This window comes from Dermochelys coriacea, chromosome 8 (genome assembly GCF_009764565.3).
Source record: "Dermochelys coriacea isolate rDerCor1 chromosome 8, rDerCor1.pri.v4, whole genome shotgun sequence".
Classification (NCBI taxonomy): Eukaryota; Metazoa; Chordata; order Testudines; family Dermochelyidae; genus Dermochelys; species Dermochelys coriacea.
This window is the reverse complement of record NC_050075.1, coordinates 47,504,676-47,525,500: the sequence shown is the minus strand read 5'-3', so window position 1 is coordinate 47,525,500 and position 20,825 is coordinate 47,504,676. Positions and strand designations below refer to the sequence as shown.

Here is a 20,825-nt window from a genome sequence, read left to right as displayed (position 1 = left end):
ATTTCCAGCAATCCTGCCAGAAATCTCATAGATCAGAAGTAGGCAAATTACGGCCTGCGGGCCACATCCAACCCGCGAGACCATCCTGCCTGGCCCTTGAGCTCCTGGCCAGGGAGGCTAGCCCCCGGCCCCCCCCACTGCCACACCACCGCGTGGCACAATGCTCTGGGCGGCGGGGCTGCAGAGCCTGGCCTGACCCAGTGCTCTGTGCTGCGTGGGGCGGCTGTCTGTCCTGGTGCAGCTGCGCCGCCAGCCACCGGTGCTCCAGGCAGTGTGGTAAGGGGGCAGGGAGCAGACAGGGGTTGGACAAAGGACAGGGGGGTTTGTGGGGTGGTCAGGGGCATGGATAGGAGTCGGGGCGGTCAGAGGGAAAGGAACAGGGGGGTTGAATGGGGGCAGTGGTCCCGGGGGGGCAGTCAGGAAGGAGAGGAGGGGTGGGATGAGGTGGTGGGGGGAAGTCAGGGGGAGGGGCAGTTAGGGGCAAGGGGTCTGGGGGCAGTCAGTGAGAAGGGGTGGTTGGATGGGGCAGGGGTCCTGGGGGGGCAGTCAGGAAGGAGGGGGGGTGGATGGGGCAGCAGAGGGCAGTTAGAGATGGGGGGTCCAGGGGTGGTCAGGGGACCGAGAGCAGAGGGAGTGGATGGGGCAGAGGTCCCTGGGGGGCCGTCAGGGAATGGGGGGGTTGGATGGGGCAGGAGTCCTGGGGGGGCCATCAGGTGGTGAGAAGAGGGGGGGTCGGATGGGGGTGAGGGCCGAGCCATGCCTGGCTGTTTGGGGAGGCACAGCCTCCCCTAACAGGCCCTCCATACAATTTCAGAAACCCGATGTGGCCCTCAGGCCAAAAAGTTTGCCCGCCCCATCATAGATCCTCAAGAGGGTCCTACTCATGCTGTCGGTCTGTGGAATTTATTCCCCCTACATGCAGCCTGCTGTTAGCTTTATAATTACTTTAAAAGAAAGCAGCAGCAATTTCTAATTCCTTGAAATCACTTGGCACCTGGCTGGCGCGGAGAGCTGTGCTTTGAATTAAGGTTTGATTAACAACTGGCAGCGTAACCTCCCGCTGGCAGTGGCTGCACTAAGCTGCTGAGACAGAGCATCATTAATCACCCTGCAACGAGAGGAGTGGCCTAAAGACAGAGGGCAAAGCTCCAGTTCAGCCTTACCCTCCGACCGGCTCTAAGGCCACCTCGCCAAGATTGTCCCTCCCCTTGCCCTCTTCTGTGTGGTCCCTTGCGCTAGCTCAGCTGGCTACACTGATTTTCAGCCCAGGCATCCTCCAGTGTAAAGAATCACAGGGGGTACTAGAGAGAGGAGGTGGTCAGAGGTGTGGGCCTGCCCTCACATGCCGCAGGCTGCATCCATGCCCGAGCCTCTCACTTACCATGACAACAGCGGCTGGAAGAACGGCAGTGGCAGCAAATGCATCCTCAGAAGGGCAGGAGCATCCTGGTCTCTCGTAGGTTGTCCCATCAGTGTCCCCCTCCCCACTGGCTGATTTAGGGCTCAGAAGGGCAGCAAGGATAACACTCACCAACCAACCATGCTCTTTGCGAGTGCATTACTGCCACTGTGAGGCCTGCACAGTCCCTGCTACAGTGGTATCCAGTTCTAACACACCTAGCCATGCCCTGAGCAGGAAACGAGCTATGCACAATTGCCCTTGACACCAGTGTCGCAGAGTCACAGCAATTAAGGCCAGAAGGGATGACCGGATCATGTGCTCTGACCGCCTGTATATCACAGGCCACCAACACCACCCAGCCCCCACACACTACACCCCACAACTGAAATGAGACCAAAGTGGTAGAGCTGGTCAGTGGTGGAAATCACTCTATCCTTCTCCTCAGTCAACGGGAGAGAAGAGGCAAGTGTCACAGGGTCTATCAGGCCTTCTCCGTCCCAGGCTGGAGCCATCAGTGCCCGGACACACTCCACCCGAGGAAAATCCACTCAGACCAGGTGACCAGCAACACAATCTTCCAGAGGAGGAAATAATGACCAGTCCAGAACCAGCAGGCCAGATAAGAACGCAGTGTCAGGGGTGGGTGAGACTGGGTGAGAGGATTTGCTCCTCAGAGTTAACCCAGAACCCAGGTCCAGGCTAGGGCCTTGCCTTAAGCACCGCAGCTAAGCTCTTGTATTTTGAAGGATAATTTTTCCCTCTTTGTTTAAAGGTGCAGACAGATGAATCCTGAATTGCTGTTTCTGTCCATAGACTGATGCCAAGCATCCCCTGCCCCAAGCCGGTAGCCAGAGTTTGCCAACGAAGGTGGGGAATGGCTGCAATACTACAGGTGGCCCTGCAGGGGGCCCTACAGAGCAGTCCTGCCTGCCACAGGGAGGATAACAACAGGTTTGAAATGGCCAGGGTTGTACGGCACCCACCTACCTACTTCTGCGGTGTTGTATAAATACCAGCTGGCTCTGTCTTTTCCCTACACCAGGAGACACCTATGAAGCTGGCTGGCTGTTCATGCCTGCTTTAAAAGGGAATAAATGCTTCTGAAGGTAGGGGAGGAGGACACTCAAGATCTCTATCAAGCATTCTTACAACTACAATTCCCACCTGCTGAAGTGAAGAAACAGATTGACAGAGCCAGAAGAGTACGCAGAAGTTACCTACTACAGGACAGGCCTAACAAAGAAAATAACAGAACGCCACTAGCCATCACCTTCAGCCCCCAACGCATCATCAAAGATCTACAACCTATCCTGAAGGACGACCCATCACTTTCACAGATCTTGGGAGACAGGCCAGTTCTTGCTTACAGACAGCCCCCAACCTGAAGCAAATACTCACCAGCAACCACACACCACACAACAGAACCACTAACCCAGGAACCTATCCTTGCAACAAAGCCCGTTGCCAATTCTGTCCACATATCTATTCAGGGGACACCATCATAGGGCCTAATCCCATAAGCCACACTATCAGAGGCTCGTTCACCGCACATCTATCAATGTGATAGATGCCATCATGTGCCAGCAATGCCCCTCTGCCATGTACATTGGCCAAACTGGACAGTCTCTACGTAAAATAATTAATGGACATAAATCAGACGTCAAGAATTATAACATTCAAAAACCAATCAGAGAACACTTCAATCTCTTTGGTCACTCGATTACAGACCTAAAAGTGGCAATTCTTCAACAAAAAAACTTCAGAAACATACTCCAAGGAGAGACTGCTGAATTGGAATTAATTTGCAAACTGGATACAATTAACTTAGGCTTGAATAAAGACTGGGAGTGGATGTGTCATTACGCAAAGTAAAACTATTTCCCCATGTTTATTCCCCTCCCTCCCCCACTACTGTTCCTCAGATGTTCTTGTCAACTCTTGGAAATGGCCCACCTTGATTATCACTACAAAAGGTGTCCCCCCCCCGGCTCTCCTGCTGGTAATAGCTCACCTTACCAGATCACTCTCATTACAGTGTGTATGGTAACACTCATTGTTTCATGTTCTCTATGTATATAAATCTTCTCACTGTATTTTCCACTGAATGCATCCGATGAAGTGAGCTGTAGCTCACAAAAGCTTATGCTCAAATAAATTTGTTAGTCTCTAAGGTGCCACAAGTACTCCTTTTCTTTTTGCAGATACACACTAACACGGCTGCTACTCTGAATCCTTTGAAAGGAGAGTCACTGGAGCAGAACTCTGCTCTGGCGGCTCAGCAGAGCTGGGGAAGTGCACACAGCCTCAGTCGCTTTGCTGAAGTGGAAGGATGCTACTCCTGAGCTATTTGCATCCCCAAGTATCTCCAGACACATGCTCTGGGCTGGAGAAGAAAGGGAGTCCTTTGAAACTATAGCAACAGGGTTCTCACCAAAAACAATGGAAAGGGACAAGGAGAACAAAGTGCAGGCGCTCAAGAGGCCAGATCTCAGCTGGGCTGAGCTGTATGGCTCATTGCGTTGTTCCAGCTGGAAGGGGCTCAGCTCGGTGCTCTGACAGCAGCTATTTTTGTAGATAGGGAATGAAGAGTCATCAGACATTTGTGCTCTCGCAGTGTGCAGATGCAGGAAAAGGCAGCATGCTCCTTTTGCCACGTGCTCAGATGCCCAACAGTCTGCAACCGCTGTTTGCTTAGCGTATGCAGCGAAGAGTAACCTTATGTACCTGTGAGCACAAATTCATGCCTCCTAGCTTTGCAGGTACAGGCTTCGTCTCCACATTGCACCTGCACAAGGCTGCAATGCTGGCTGAAAGGTCAACATAGCATGCATTGCGACTGGCTAAGGGCCTGATCCAAAGCCCAGTGAAGTCTATGGGAATCTTTGCACTGACATCAACGGGCTTTGGAACAAGCCCTCTATTAACATTCCTGACTCATGGCCAGATTGTGCCCAGCTGCCTGCATGGCCATGCAAGGGTGGAGAAGCAGGTGCATGAATTCTCCTCCATCTTGTGCTTCTGCCTAATGCCCTAGCCCAGTTGTTCCAGCACTGCTTGGGGCACAGGGGCTGTTCCCTCCTAGTTCTGCCTGCAGCACAAGCCCCCCCCCCGAGGAGGAGAGAAGGGAGGGCTGGCTCAGCACACATGGAGAGGGAATGTGACACCTCCGGGAGGGGTGGAACAATGGCCACACTGCCCCTGCACAAACCTGCGGCTGGCCTAGCTGCACCTCCCTTTACAGGGCTTGCCTGAGACACAGTCACCATCACGGCACCCACTGGCTGCTTGCTTCTCTCCAAAACTGCCCCAATCAGTCACGGGACACTCACTAATCTCCCAGACAGCCTGGCTGGGTAACTCCCTGCCCCATTGACTCAGTGCCCTGAAGCTGGATTTCTGCTTTGCACATTTCCCCTTTCCTGCCTATTTGAGCATAATTAATTCCCTGCCTAATTACTTGACACACTCACCTCATAATTAATGTATTCCTTAGTTGATCATGCCCCGCATTAGCAAAGCTCTGCCTGCCTGACTGATTCTGCATAACTGATTTTCAGCCTGCTTCATTGACAGGAAGCCACCGCTTCATGGTTTCTCTACCTGGGCGATCAGTGCTGAGTCATAGGGGCGATGAACCAATCTGAGCAATGTCCACAATGCCCTGGACTCTCTCATATCCTCTGCTGCACTGCCCACTTCTCCTCCCACCACATCCCAGCTTTACTCCTCCCTTTGGCCCTATCTCCCCGTCTCATTCCCCTTCCCTACCACTCCCCATCCCATCTCCACACCCTCCTTCACCTCCGGTATCACCTGACTCAGCCTAGCTGCCCCCTCCAGCTGTTCCCACTTCTCACACGCTTTCCCTCTGCCCCATTGGTGCCTGCCTTGGCAACCTGACCCGCATCCCTGCCCTCCCTCCATCCCTCTTGCCCCCTCTGGAACGCTCACTCCATCTCAGATGAGATCACAGTCACCCATGAGCTTTTCATCTCCTGCTCCTTGGTACTTACCGAACCCCTGCAGCAGGAGTCTCCAGCCATGACCCCACCTTTTCTCACATCCCAAGTTGCCCCCCAGGAATGGTGGGCTTCTCTCCCAACATGATATTCTAACCCCTTCCCACTCCTCCTCATCTGAACTCCATTGGACCCTCCTTTCCCACCCCCAATTCTTTCCCACCACTTAGCTCTTCCCCTCCCCTCCTCACCATCTCCCTCAATGACCGCACCCTGCCTCCTCACCCTGTGACCGTCCACACAGATTACCTTCCCCCTCCCTAAAATAGCCCCTCCTGACCTTGTCCTCATTAAACACCACTCCCTCCCTCTCTGATAATGAGAACCTGGGCTGGAGGACAAGACAAACATTGGGAAAGTCACAGGGCGCTTGAAGGTGAGACATCAGCGCAGTGTGTGAAAGGAAAGGCCTAGCACAGTCTCATTACCTGCAAGCCAATTTCTACATGTAGAGCAGCCTAAGGGCTGATCTAACATAGGCCTCTGAGAAATGGCGGGGCATGTGCTCAGTGCCTGATCCACAGAAGATGCGAGTCGTCTTGCTACAGTTCCCACCTCGTGGCCATAAGTCCAGATCCTCAAAGGTTATTAGGCAACTAACTCCAAAGGGATGTCCCCATGGGAGTTAGGCACCTAAACACCTTCAGGCTCTGGGCTTTAGTCCTTTAGCACTAGCTGCAGAGACTCCTGCTTTATCTCTAATGCTCCCTGGTAATGACTAAACTGATGGGTGTTGCAGACACATACTAGGGAAGGAAACCCCTGGTGATGAGTTTCCACTGTGTGTGAGTCTGCCGAGAGGAATCCCTCAGAGCATGAAGCTGTGATGAACCCAGTTATAGATTTTAGATGCCTCCGGGAGGCCACGGTCTACCTTTCCAGAAAGGAGAGTGCTTGGGTTGCTATGAGAATTAGAACCAGCCAAGGGCTGACACAGCAGTGGAGCAGTATGAGAGGACGCTCTGCCTGAACCTTTGGAGCAGAACTGGGACCCATAGCTCCAAGTCCAAGATGAGGCTCTGCTTTGGGTGCCTGCACAGCTAGGGGCTGAGGAAAGGGTGTGTCCTCACACTGTCTATAAAGCTCTCCTGAAATACCACCTGCTGCTGTCTGGAATCCCACAAGTCCTGGAAGGTAACGAGTAAGGGGTCCACGTCTTCCTCACACTAACACCCAGCATGTGTATTTATACACCCACCCCAGTGTATATTACTACCTACCTTCTCTCTTCATACCCATAGCCAGGCACTTCTGATAGCGGCAGTACTGGCAGCGGTTGCGCTGACGCTTGTCTATTAGACAGTCTTTGTTATCGCGGCATGTGTAGATAAGGTCCTTTCTTATCGTCCTCTTGAAGAACCCTTTACAGCCTTCACAGCTGTACACTCCGTAGTGCTTCCCTGAGAACATGAAAAGAAGTCACAGATCAACGTACTGTCTTTTTCCCTTAGTCAGAGGTTCCCTTTAAATAAGACCGATGGGGGAGGAGTTTGGAATGGCTCTACCGATGCAGTTTTGGAGACTTGCTTTTTAGTCCTGACTTTGAGTGGCAGCAGAAATGCTTTTTGCTGGTCTCGGCCTAGTCCCCATTTGTGCACATCACAAAACCAGTACAGAAACAGGCAGCGTTCAGCATACTTAGCGAGGCCAAAAGAGACCCTGGATTGGACTAGCTGGGCTATTGCAGATTGCCGTGGAGGTGCATTAGTACAAATCGTACAGAGTCTCATCGTGGAAAAACAGCGAGTGCTGCAAGCCAGGACTGAGGTGCATCGACAGGAATGGTTGGGAAGGAGACAAGACTTGGGGCAGAAATTGTCTGGGATACTTCCCACCAAGATTGAGGTACATTGGTACAATGCCCGCTAGGGGCCCAGAACAGGAAGAGCAGCGTGTGATAGAGGGCTCAGTAGTGAAATGCATTGGTAAAACAATAATGCTACTACTCAGGGGCAAGGTGCATTGACAGAGCTGTGTGCAAGAAAGTTGCAAAATAAATCCAGTAGTGTTATTTGTGGCATCAGTATTTTCTAGCAAGATCCCTCAGCAAACCTCGTTAGTGTTGCTTCTTATGCAAATTTCACATCGCGGCCCAGGAAAGGCTTGCTTTGCTTAAAGCTGCTCCACTGAAATAGTGAATCGGAATGATGTACCTGATGATCTGTCCCCGCAGATTGCACAGATGTGTTTGGCCAGGGACCCTGGGCTAGTGGAGGGATAATTCATGTTTCCAATCCCTGGGAGGCCTGGCAGGGGCTTAATGTCTTCAGAGCTGCTGACATTGTTCATGACATTGAGCTAGAAAAAGAGGAATTTACAAGAGACAAGCCTGAATTATGTTATTTAAGATTCACATTGCAGTAGTGTCCAAAGATCTAAACATTGTGCTAGGGGCTGTCCAGATACATATCAGGACACATTTTCAGTTAGACCTGGCTGGCGTTTCTCCTGAAAAAGTGTTTTCATTACAAAACAGTCTTTTATTTAATAAAAAGGTTTAAAAAGAAAAAGATCATTGTTGCAATTTTTCATGAAAAGTTTAGTGAATTTTGATGAGAGCTGTCTGGAGGACATCAATTTCATTTGGCGGCAATTTTCAAGGTTTCAAAATGTTGTTTGTTTCTCATGGGGAACGAAAACAAAACCTTCAGGATATTTTCAATTCAGGAAAGTTTTTTGGGTCAAGGGCTCCAATCACAGCACAGCACAAACAGGTGGTTGGGACACGGGGCAGGGGGAGACCCAGGTTCCAAGCCGCTGCTCTGCCTGATTCAGAGCCCAGTTCTACATCCTGGATCACTCTGATTCAAACATCTGAATCTGATCTGCCCATACCCCAGCCTCTGGATTATAGAGTGAGACTCTGGTTACATCTACACTACCATGGTAAGTCAACCTAAGTTACTCCAGCTACTTGTCTACACCGCACTGAGTCGATGGGAGATGCTCTCCCATTGCCTTACCTTCATCTTCTCGTTCCTGGTGGAGTACTGGAGTCAACCGGAGAGCACTCTGATGTCAATTTAGTGGGTCTTCACTAGACCCACTAAAATCAACCCTTGGTGCATCGATCGCAGCAGCGTCGATCCCGCGGTAGCATAGACATAGCCTCTGTCTTTCCACTCAGAAATGACCACACTCACCAGATTGCTCTGGACCCAAAAAACCTTCCAGAGGAAAACTTAGCAGAAACAAATTCCTTGCCAGGGAATTTTTTCAGCTTCAATGTAATGGTGTATTTCAACCAAATGAAATTGGGTCAAAAATGTTCCAGCCAGCTCTCCTTTTTATTGACATTTTAAACTTCTTCATACATCAACAACAAGATTTTTGATACACCAATTTTTACACCATTTTAATGCCATTTTCTCATACAAAAATTTGAAATATTTGATTAAAAAAGTGAAAATATTTTTTTTTAAAAATTGAAACCAGGCTCCATTTTGAACAATGCTTGAAAAAAAAAACCCTCTTAATTTTTTCATGAAATTAGTTCAACTTTTGACCCACTCTAGCCTGCACCTTGAAGAAATAAAAGCAAAAACACACAAATTTACACATGCACCCCCCCTTTAAGAAGTTAATGATCTTGTCAATGTTGCCTCACCTGCCAAGTGGTGGAGGGTCTGGGGTTTTGCAGGTCAGCTTCCAGTGGAGGAGAAATTGGCAAATGGAATTCAGGCCTAGCTTAAGTGTAACTTGCTTTATTTATGTATATATACCAGCCCTGGAACAGAGGTGGTCAGAAACAGCATGCAGGCAATGGATAACTCCAAAGAACAGGATTCTTTGGAGCCATGGTTTTGGTTTGGTACATTATAGAGATGACGGGTCATTTGCAAAATTTAGCTCCAAATTCAAATACCCCTAGAATGTTTGGATGTGTAGGTTTGATTCCTGATTGTGCCCAGCTCTGCTTTCTATCTCAGTCATTTCCCCCCCAGTTCCTGTGAAGTTTGTTATTGTAGGACTGATTTTAACTCTAGAGCTGCTGAAATGGATTTTTCTTCTTTTAGAGAAAATGCTTTGAGCATGTCTGAGTCCTCCTCTTGTTATGCCTCAGCTCAGTTTGAAACATCAGTAGCTGGGAAGACCTTTTCCAACCTGCAGAGCCATAGCATTTTCATACTGAGAACATAGCATGACAGCCAGTTTACATCCTTCAGTGGATGGGCACACTTTGAATCTATGAATTAACACAGGATAAAGCTCTACCATGTGTTCTGTCACTTGTGATGTCCCTGTGTTCTCTCACTGTGCTCTAAACCTGAATTGGTGACTATGGCATTGCTTCAGCTTGCAGCAGATGAGTTTGTGGAATGCACCCCCGGGCTGGCAGGTCATCTGTGTAAAATGTGTCAAGCATCCATAGCCTCCGTATCCACGAGACCCAAGCACGGGTGAATGGCAGACGAGTATGCTCCAATCATGAACCCCTCCTCTTGCAATATCTGCAGGACTTGTTCAGAGACACAGGTGTCTCTCGCCTCCCTCCAGGGCTTTACGAAGGGGGCTTGGAGCTGCTGGCCTGCTCTCTTCTGAGTGCGCTGCCTGCTGCATCTAGAGATCTTTCCTTTGTGAAGGTCAGAGTGCACATTCCAGGCAGGATTCAATAAGGAAAATGACAAGCTGCCACAGGAGCAGATCAGCACATGTGCAAGCTCCAGGCAAGCATGCAGACATGAGTGATAATCCGACATACCAGAGGCAAAAGAATTCCCCTTCTTTCTAACACTACACATATGACAGCAGCATGGACACCGTTCTGTAGCTGGAATTTAAATCCTGACTCCAAGAGCATCTTAGCATTTAGGAAACTGGCTAAGTGTTTGCTGCTTACAGTTTTAAATGCTAACGGCTTAGCAATGAAGCATGTTATTCATCAGACAATCATAGCATTAATTGCTTGGTGGCTGATGGAGTTCCAGTCCATAATGATGGTGATTTGTGAATAAAATGCCCTTTCCATGAAAGTTCCCTTTTTAAACCAAAAACATTTTCAAATCCCAATTTTTTTTTTACCAGTTTTCAAAGATGAACATTTTTTGGTTTTGTCAACATTTTTCCAGTTTTCACTGAAAAATCAAAAATAATTTACCATAGTTTTTGAAAACTAAAAGTTTTCCAGGGTTTTGGTTTTTAAAAACATAAGAATGGCCCTACTGAGTCAGACTAAAGGTCCATCTAGCCCAATATCCTGTCTTCCGAGAGTGGCCAGTGCCAGGTTCCCCAGAGGGAATGAAGAGAACAGGTAATCATCAAGTAATCCATTCCGCGTCACTCATTCCCAGCTTCTGGCAAACAAAGGCTAGGGACACCATTCCTGCCCATCCTGGCTAATAGCCATTGATGGACCTATCCTCCATGAATTTATCTAGTTCTTTCTTGAACCCTGTTATGGTCTTGGCCTTCACAACATCCTCTGGCAAGGAGTTCCACAGGTTTACTGTGCATTGTGTGAAGAAATACTTCCTTTTATTTTTTTTAAACCTGCTGCCTATTAATTTCATTTGGTGACCCCTAGTTCTTGTGTTATGAGAAGTAGTAAACAATACTTCCTTATCTACTTTCTCTACATCAGTCACGATTTTATAGAGCTCAATCATATCTCTGCTTAGCCATCTCTTTTCTAAGCTGAAAAGTCCCAGTTTTATTAATCTCTCCTCATACAGAATCCATTCCATACCCCTAATCATTTTTGTTGCCCTTTTCTGAACCTTTTCCAATTCCAATATATCTTTTTTGAGATGGGGTGATCACATCTGCACACAGTATTCAAGATGTGCGCATACCATGGATTTATATAGAGGCAACATGATATTTTCTGTCCTATTTTCTATTCTGTTCTTAATTATTCCCAGCATTCTGTTAGCTTTTTTGACTGCTGCTGCACACTGAGTGGATGTTTTCAGAGAACTATCCACAATGACTCCAAGATCTCTCTCGAGTGGTAACAGCTAATTTAGACCCCATCATTATATATATATATATAGAGAGAGAGAGAGAGAGAGAGTTGGGATTATGTTTTCCAATGTGCACTACTTTGCATTTATCAACATTAAATTTAATCTGCCATTTTGTTGCCCAGTCACCCAGTTCTGAGAGATCCTTTTGTAGCTCTTCACAGTCTGCCTGGGTCTTAATGATCTTCAGTAATTTTGTATCATCTGCAAATTTTGCCACCTCACTGTTTACCCCTTTTTCCAGATCGTTTATGAATATGTAGAATAGGACTGGTCCCAGAACAGGTCCCTGGAGGACACCACTATTTACCTCTCTCCATTCTGAAAACTGACCATTTATTCCTACCCTTTGTTTCCTATCTTTTAACCAGTTACCAACCCATGAGAGCACCTTCCCTCTTATCCCGTGGCAGCTTATTTTGCCTAAGAGGCTTTGGTGAGGGACCTTGTCAAAGGCTTTCTGAAAATCTAAGTACACTATATCCACTGGATCCCCTTGGTCCACATGCTTGTTGACCCCCTCAAAGACCAACAAAAAACAAATGAAAAATGATTAAAAATGGAATGCTCCTTGTGAAAATTTCTGTGTTGTGAAAAAGTCATTTTTCACTGAAAAAAATGGGCTTTTCATGTCCATGGTCAATTTGGAACCATCACTGCACATTGCATTGGCAGATGTGCCTGCCCCCACCATAAATGAGGACTGAAGCACAATCCTGTTTGACTGTGGAAATGTACTGCCAACTTTTGAAAACCTCATCAACCAATGTTTCAAGCAGTGATAGCCCTGTGATACTTTTGCCATCCAATCCACGTTACCCAAGGCAATCAATTAGATCGCCAACCTAGACCTGACGACCTGACATTGCTGTTTTTAAGGAGTGAAGGAGAAGACTGGAAAAAGGTTGGCTGAAATTCTTTAACCACTCCTGTTCCCAAGAAAATTCTGCCTGACAGAGGACTATCCCCCATGAAGAAAAGGAGTACTTGTGGCACCTTAGAGACTAACAAATTTATTAGAGCATAAGCTTTCGTGAGCTACAGCTCACTTCATCGGATGCATTTGCAAATGCATTTGCAAATGCATCCGATGAAGTGAGCTGTAGCTCACGAAAGCTTATGCTCTAATAAATTTGTTAGTCTCTAAGGTGCCACAAGTACTCCTTTTCTTTTTGCGAATACAGACTAACACGGCTGCTACTCTGAAACCTATCCCCCATGAATGGACGGTAATAAACCCAAGTGAGCTGAGCCCTAACCTCATTCAAAAAGTGGAAAGAACAAGAGAAAGAACAAGCAGCCCTCCCTCCCTTGGTGGCTTTCTCCCACCAGGACACTGAACAGAGAGGAATTCTTTATGTTTTTAAATGTTATGTGGGGGTGGGTATCCTGATTTTTTCCTCTCTTTGGCTGCATTCATAGATCACAACAGCAGCAAAGGGCAGGGGTAGGTTTTAGCCATCGATGTCTTTGGAGCTTGGTTCCTGCATTTTAAGTGCAATGATGTGTGATATTTGGGACAACTGCTTGAACCCAAATCCATTAGCAGCCTGCCTGCTGAATCCCTGAAGTCCAGCTGTCTCATTCTGTTAGCGGGAACACAAGTGAAGTGAGCTCTTCGGAGTTGCTAACTCAACATGACAGGTTAGATCTGCTGCCCTGATCAGAGAAGCTGCTTCTGGATTTATCCTAGGCGCTGAAGAAAAGTATTCAAACTCCCTTTTTTCCCCCCGTGTGTACTAAAGTTTGACAGTAGCTCTGCCCCAGTAAAGTAACAGCAGCAACTTTCATCCTGAAATATCCTACTGTACAAATATAATCATTCACCTGTCACTGAAATGCAGCCACATCTGGGGTGCAGGCCGGCAGCTGGTTAAGAATGCAAGGCTATACAAGTATTTAGGCCAGCAAGTGAAGAAGACTCTTCTACTTGAAATTACAGAAGAAATTTAGGCAGGCAGGATGAAATTAATCTGGATGCAATTTGACCAAGACACTAGGCTAACATGCTTATGGGTGGAACAATATTTTCATGGGCTTCCAAATTCAAAGTGTGTGGCAGTAGGAAACACAGGTCTGGAGTGTCCCTATTCCTGCAAACTGGTTTCCACTCACACAAAGTGTCCACCTTAACCCACACCACCATCTTGCTTTCCCTGAGGTCCCTGATGGCTCTGCCCCTCCCCTCAGCCCCCCCTCCACTCCCAGCTGGATGTCTGGCCTTTCATGGAAGTAACTGTCAAAAATGGCTCTCTTGGCCCTTCCAACATGTCTCACCCCGGGCCACACATCAGGCAGGCAGTTGTGTGTCCAGATCCAAAGCAGTGTCCAGTCACTTCCCTCCATTCCTTGGCAGTAGCTGGAGCAAGCTGAAGTTCAAGAGGAGATGTGACAGCTTTCCCCACCACTTGCTGTCCCTCTGATGCATCCTCTGCCTGTCCCTCCTCTTGCCAACAAATCCCTTGGGTGGGATTCTCCCCCCTACTGTAGAGTAGGTCTGGAAGAATCCCTGGATGCCACAATCCTTCTGAAAGGCCCTATAGGACTTCCAAGATCCTCAAGTGATCAGGATCTTCATTCCACAGCTCATCCCAAAGGTGTATGGAAACCTTCGGCAGCTTTAAATCAGCATTGCTGGATTGGCAGGGTCAAGGATCTGGCCCCAGATGTTTATATTCTAACACTTGGATGCTATTGTTAGGAGTAGAGCTAGTTTTTGTTTTTTGGTTTTTTTTTTAAAGGGAAAATGCAGAAATGTCACCGTTGGGTGCCTTTCCAGGCTTGACAGAACAATTTCATTTTTTTCTGATTTTTTTAAATTTTAATATGGACTAAATTCCTAATATTCCCTTTCCCCTCATCTTTTTGCCTCCCCCCCCCACTGTAATAGAATGAATAATATCCAGGTTCACTTCTTTTTCCCCACTTTTTCATTTGTTCTCTTGGCATTCTGTCGCTGTTCACAAATTGAGACTGTTTTGAAAAAGCGACAGAGCCACAAAAGGAAAAAAGAACCCCAGATATAATTCACCCCGCTGCATTCCGCAGGAAAGAAGGGGGAAAAGAACATATTTCACATTTTTACATTTTGATTAACGACATTTAAAATAAAACTAAAGTCTGGGGTTTGGAAAATTTCCATTTTTCATTGAGGGAGAGGAGGGAGCGTTTTGACATAAAAGATTCCAAGTAGCTCATGTTAGAAGCAACTTAAAATTTTGCATTTCTGTAGTAATTTGCATTTGAGGATCTCAAAACCCTATAGAACAATCTCATCCAACTTGTCCTTGCTTCTCTCTAGTCATATTCCCTGTACCACCTCCCTCAGGAACCCTTTCTACCACCTGCTTTCTCTTACACTTACAGACATTTACCTAATATGCAGCCTAAGTTTCCCTTTTAGTTGCAGACTATTAGCCTTTGTCCTGCCATCATCTGAGCATAATTATCTTTTTCCATTTATGTTACCTTGAAGCTATTTATACACGGTTATCCCATCCTGCCCCAGAGTCCTCTCTTTTCTGGACTATACAAATATAGCTTCCTCAGTCTCAGCCTCTTGAATCTTTATATTATTTTCCACTCCCTTATTTTTAGTTGTTCCACACGCACAATATTCTAGCAGTGATCCCACCAAGGATGAGGTGAGATACACAACTGTCCTCCCAATTTTTACATGTGATTCTACTGTGGCCTCGTGGCTAGGATGCTGAGACTTAGGAGACCTAGGTTCTAATCCTGGCTCTGCCACTGAGTAACATTAGACATGTCACTTTATTGCTGTGGGCCTCAGTTTCCGCATCTGTAAAATGGCGACAATGATACCGACTTCCTTCATCAAGTGCTTTGAGATCTATGGATGAAAAATACAGTGCAGGATCTAGGTATGATTATACAGCCAAGAATGCAGTGGGGGTTTCGATAACACCCTGGGAAGAAGCTTACAGTTATGATTCTTGTTTCAGTAACAGTGCTTAAAGTCACACAGTGCATCAGTGGCCCAACCAGGACTGTGACCCAAGAGTCCTGCCTCTCCACCCCTCCACTAACAGCTTAACAAAATTCCCTTTGCCAAGCTGATGAGATGGAGCAGGGTGCAGCTGCATAATTACAGGGTCTGAGAACTGGCAGCATTGGCAAAGCGCTGCAGAAAGTGACCCAGGACAGGCTGGAGTCAGGAATAAAGAAGTATATCACTGAAAGACACCAGAGGACTTAAACCTTCCCTGTGATGAACTGTGGGGCTGTGGAAATGGTGTGTAGGTGACAGGGCTGTGGAAATGGTGGGTGCATCAAAAACCCCAGCTGCTTAACAAATTCCTTCCCCAAGGTGTTGGGGCCCTCTGGGGACTGCTCTGTGCTAGACTGTCCTTGGCCCTGGGACAGGTGTGTCTTAAGGAGGGTAGGCAAGGAGCCAGGTCCCAGAGCCAAGAGCAGCTGCAGTCTCTGCATGCAAAAGAGGGCAGAAGCTGCTCTCTCCTAGCTATTGGGGGGGGGCACAAATCAGCCAAAGATGCGGCCCCCTTAGTGTAAGGCCACTAGGCCTGATTCTCCACAGCACTGCTCTAGCACACTGATGTCATGCCGTCAAGATCAACGGAGTAACACCAGCGTATCACTGGGGAAGTGCTCAGAGAACGAGACCCATTCTCTACAGCAGCATTAATCCTCATTTCCCTGATCTGAGCGCAGAATCCCCCCTGCATCTATCGGGGATACAGGATGCCGTGGAGATGAATGAGGTGTTACTGGTACTCCTTCAGGATGGCGTGCACAACTCGTCACTTGTGAGTGACAAGGCCATTCCAAACACAGGCTAATAAAATGCATAAACTGTGCCCAAGCCATATCCTCAGTCTCCCCCACCCCCCAGTCCTCAATCCAGCAAAGCACTTAAGCACATGCTTAACTTTAAACATGTGGTTAGCCCCATTGAAGTCAGTGGAACCAGAGATGGGGAGGGCAAAAAGAGAGGAACCTAAGCGTATATCCCAGTACGAGACCACTTGTGCCCAGCTGTGCCTTTCCTACTGCTAATATTTTGTGCACAGAAGCCTCATAGCAGCTGCTTGCCTGGGAGAATGTGCAACCGGCAGGTAAATTTAACGCTCACTTGTGTCACTCAGCAGCATTTCTCTCCCTCTGCAGAGCCTGGTTCTGCAGGATTGCTCCCTCATGACCTGTCCCTGGTGCTGAATATTAACGCCAGGCTAACTCCAGCCAGTCATTTTCACTTATGCAAAATAACCTGGACCCAGTTCTCAGTTACTCTGTTCCTGCACTTAGGGCAGAGATAGAGGATCTCTGAGCCACCTCGTATTCTGGAACTATGTGCACATTTGATCCCTGGTGTAAATTAGAGGTGACTCAGGGCTGCTGGAATTTACACTGTTTCCCATGACTCCCTATAGGCCCTGGGAAGCAGAGAATAACCACAGAGCACTGCACTGCCACTACACAACCAATCTACCCCAACGCCAGGGGCCAGGAGTCAGTGCTGGTGTGGAGCCCTTAGGCCAGCTTTCAGGAGCCCTTAGGCCAGGGAGGTCCCCTGCATTGGGATTTTCTCAGGGGAGTGTTGATGGTCCCTTTATACTGCCAGAGTGGCCTAATGGGGCCTTAGCGTAACTGGGAATCAGACCCACCATTGTTGGCAGTAAGTCGGGATGCCCAGTTACTACATGGGGTATTTCAGTCCACTCTTGGGCCGTCTTCACTGGCATCAAAACATCTTCCAAGCCAATACAAAGTGCCCCTGGCCGCACCAGAAAACATCTCTTGTCATCTCAGCATAGTTACAGGGATGCCATCAAGGGGTATAGGCCGGAAATGGACAATCGGTTTTTAAATAATAGGGTTCACACAAAGCTTAGTATGATAACAAATCAGCGACACCCACATACTTCATCATGGCTGTCATTAATCCTCTCACCTGCCAGTGTTAGCCAGGGCATTTATTTAACAATGGACTGAACAAAGCAATCACAAGCATGCTGTAGTGTATGATCCAGCCAGGGCCAATTATAGGCACATAACTAAAACAGGTTGAAAAAATTGAAAAAAAAACTTTGCAAAATAAAAATCCTTTTTTTTATTTGAATTTGAAATTTCTATGACAATTTTTCATCAGTGTTGCAAATTGTGAATATAATTGACTGTCACTCACTAAACAGTATTATTAAACTCAAAGACAAGCTGAAGCAGTATGCAGTACGCAGTATGTAATGAAATTAAAGCTGGGCGAAAGTTTTCGAACAAAATAGTTTATCAAATAAAAAATGCAGTTTTGGTCAACCCAAAACTAGTCGCGAATTTGACACAAATAGTTTTGGCCAGCCCCAAAATGGCCAGAGGAGGAGGAGATTCTGTTAATCTTTTACCCCTCCTCTGTGACCAAGAAGCTAGGGGTTAGCGCTCTCGGCTGGGGTGTAGGCAACCCAGATTTTCAGCCCCCTGCTGGAACAAACCTGAAACAGACTTTTCTGATTCCCAAAAGAATTTAGATTTGATTCAACCCAAACTTTTTTTTTTCCCTCTCTTCATTTTTTTGGAGTTGCCACCAAACTGAAAAAATCAATTATTCACCCAGCTCTAAATTAAATAGAAAAGGGCCCATTCTCCCTGTCCATATTAATGGGAGTTGTTTAGGAACAATCAGAGGGCCTCTTTAGGTCAGATCCTTGTAAATGGCTAAACAACATGCACAGCTGAAAACTAAGTGTTCAAACTCCATCTTTCATCCCAGAAATATAATGAGCCATAGCAAAAGGACAGAGTTGGTGGTACCCACCTGAGGGCTGGTGTGCGCAACAAAATTCATGCCAGGAGCTGAAGACAGGGAAATGGAATGAGATCCAATGGACGAAGTGATGACTCTGTATGGCGAGCCTAGCGCATTCGCAGGCGACCCTATCGTGTTCATTGGAGACGTGAGAGTCCTCGAAGCACTCACTGGAGCCTCCATGTAGCTAGGATGGCCATCCACTGAATTCCCTGGGGAAAAGCTTGATGATGAACTCACCGACATAGAACTGGTGTGAACAGGGGAATCTAAAAGCACAGGAGAAATGCCTTAGTAAAGGGAGGGGGAAGGAAAAACAGACCAATATCTTCTCCATGTCAGTCATATTCTGGATCACCCTGTCAGACTATCTGCAGTGGCTCATGGGCATGAGTGCCAGCCTCAGGGCAGACTGCTACAAACGAGGCCACAAACCCAAAATTGGTTGTGAGTTCTATACTTCGATTTCACCAACCAGGTATCGAGAGTGAACTCCACAAGCACTCCAACAGCCTTTATAATGGAGTCACAGACAGTCCCCTTGGGTACGCCGATCTGCTTTGCCACCCAGGTGAGCCTGCCTTTGTCATAGATGGACCCTTACACCAAAAATCACAAAAATATTCAGGATCAGTCACTTACCCCGGGTCAATTTACCTCAAATCTCATGCCAAAAAGACAATACCACTAGTCAATCTGATAGTAAACTAACAAAAGATTTATTAACTAAACCCTGGTCTACACTACAAAATTACTTCAGTATTACAACATCGCTCAGGGGTGTGAATAATCCACTCCCGAGCAATGCAGTTACACAGACCTAAGTACCTGTGTAGACAGCACTAGGTTGGTGGGAGAGCTTTTCCTGCCAACATAACTACCATCTCTTGCAGAGGTGGAGTTATTAAGCCAATGGGAGAGCTCTCTCCCGTCGGCTTAGAGCATCTTCATCAGATGCGCTACAGCTGTAAATTTCTAGTGTCGACCTGCCCGAAGAAAAGAAACAAGACAGTTATTTACACGGTTAAGGCAGGTAAATATATACTCACAAATGAGTTACAGTCTTAGGTTTCAAACACTGATAGAAGCTGCTGTAATGTGCAAGCTCTCTATCGGTTTGTCTACACTACAAAATTAGGTCAAATTTATAGAAGTTGGTTTTGTAGAAAGCGTTTTTATACAGTCGAGTGTGTGTGTCCCCACACAAATGCTCTAAGTGCATGTAGTTGGCGAACTGTGTCCACAGTACCGAGGCAACAGTCGACTTCCGGAGCTTTGCACTGTGTATAGCTATCCCACAGTTCCCACAGTCTCCATTGTCCATTTGAATTCTGGGTAGAATCCCAGTGCCTGATGGGGCTAAAACATTGTCGCGGGTGGTTCTGGGTACATATCGTCAGGCCCCCGTTCCCTCCCTCCCTCCATAAAAGCAAGGGCAGATAATCGTTTTGCGCCTTTTTTCTTGAATTACCTGTGCAGACGCCATACCACGGCAAGCATGGAGCCCACTCAGCTAACCGTCACTGTATGTCTCCTGGATGCTGGCGGACATGGTACTGCATTGCTACACAGCAAGAGTTTATTGCCTTTTGGCAGCAGACAGTGCAGTATGACTGGTAGCCGTCGTCGACGTAGTCCTGGGTGCTCTTTTAACCAGGTGTCTGGGCAAACATGGGAGTGACTCAGCCAGGTCATTTCCCTTGTTTCGTCTCATGGCGATTGAGTCCTACCGGAAGTGCACTGTCTTTTAATCTGCAGCTAGCAGAAGATGATGGCCAGTAGTCATACTGCACTGTCTTCTGCCGAGCACCCAGGAGGTGATGATGGCTAGCGGTCGTACTGCACAGTCTGCTGCCAGCATGATGTATAAAGATAGATGAAGTGGCTCAAAACAAGAAATAGACCAGATTTGTTTTGTATTCATTTTCTCCTCCCTCCCTCCCTCTGTGAAATCAACAGTCTGCTAAACCCAGTTTGAGTTCTATCCTTGAGGTTTTGAGTTCTATCCTTGAGGCGGCCATTCAGTTTCTTGCAAAGCCACCCCCTTTGTTGATTTTAATTCCCTGTAAGCCAACCCTGTAAGCCATGTCATCAGTCGCCCCTCCCTCTATCAGGGCAACAGCAGACAACCATTCCATGCCTTTTTTCTGTGCAGACGCCATACCACGGCAAGCATGGAGCCCGCTCAGATCACTTTGGCAATTAGGAGCACATTAAACACCACACGCATTATCCAGCAGTATATGCAGCACCAGAATCCGGCAAAGCGAAACTGGGCGAGTAGGCGACATCAGCGTGGTGATGAGAGTGATGAGGACATGGACACAGACTTCTCTCAAAGCACAGGCCCTGCCAATGTGGGCATCATGGTGCTAATGGGGCAGGTTCATGCCATGGAACGCCAATTCTGGGCTCGGGAAACAAGTACAGACTGGTGGGACCACATAGTGTTGCAGGTCTGGGACGATTCCCAGTGGCTGCGAAACTTTCGCATGCATAAGGGCACTTTCATGGAACTTTGTGACTTGCTTTCCCCTGCCCTGAGGCACAAGAATACCAAGATGAGAGCAGCCCTCACAGTTGAGAAGTGAGTGGCAATAGCCCTGTGGAAGCTTGCAACGCCAGACAGCTACCGGTCAGTCGGGAATCAATTTGGAGTG

At 47.4% G+C, this 20,825-nt stretch overlaps 1 protein-coding gene across 3 annotated transcripts in view; it reads right to left on the bottom strand.

Moving 5' to 3' along the window:
* RXRG (retinoid X receptor gamma) overlaps positions 1–20,825 on the bottom strand; it is a 111,345-nt gene that overhangs the window by 19,233 nt on the left and 71,287 nt on the right. For all 3 annotated transcript variants that reach the window (XM_038413389.2, XM_038413391.2, XM_038413390.2), the window contains exons 2-4: positions 18,175–18,434; positions 7,575–7,719; positions 6,642–6,821 (exon numbers count right to left, since the gene is read on the bottom strand). In XM_038413389.2, coding sequence (XP_038269317.1) covers positions 6,642–6,821; positions 7,575–7,719; positions 18,175–18,434 — 585 coding nt within the window. The remainder of the gene's footprint in view (positions 1–6,641; positions 6,822–7,574; positions 7,720–18,174; positions 18,435–20,825) is intronic.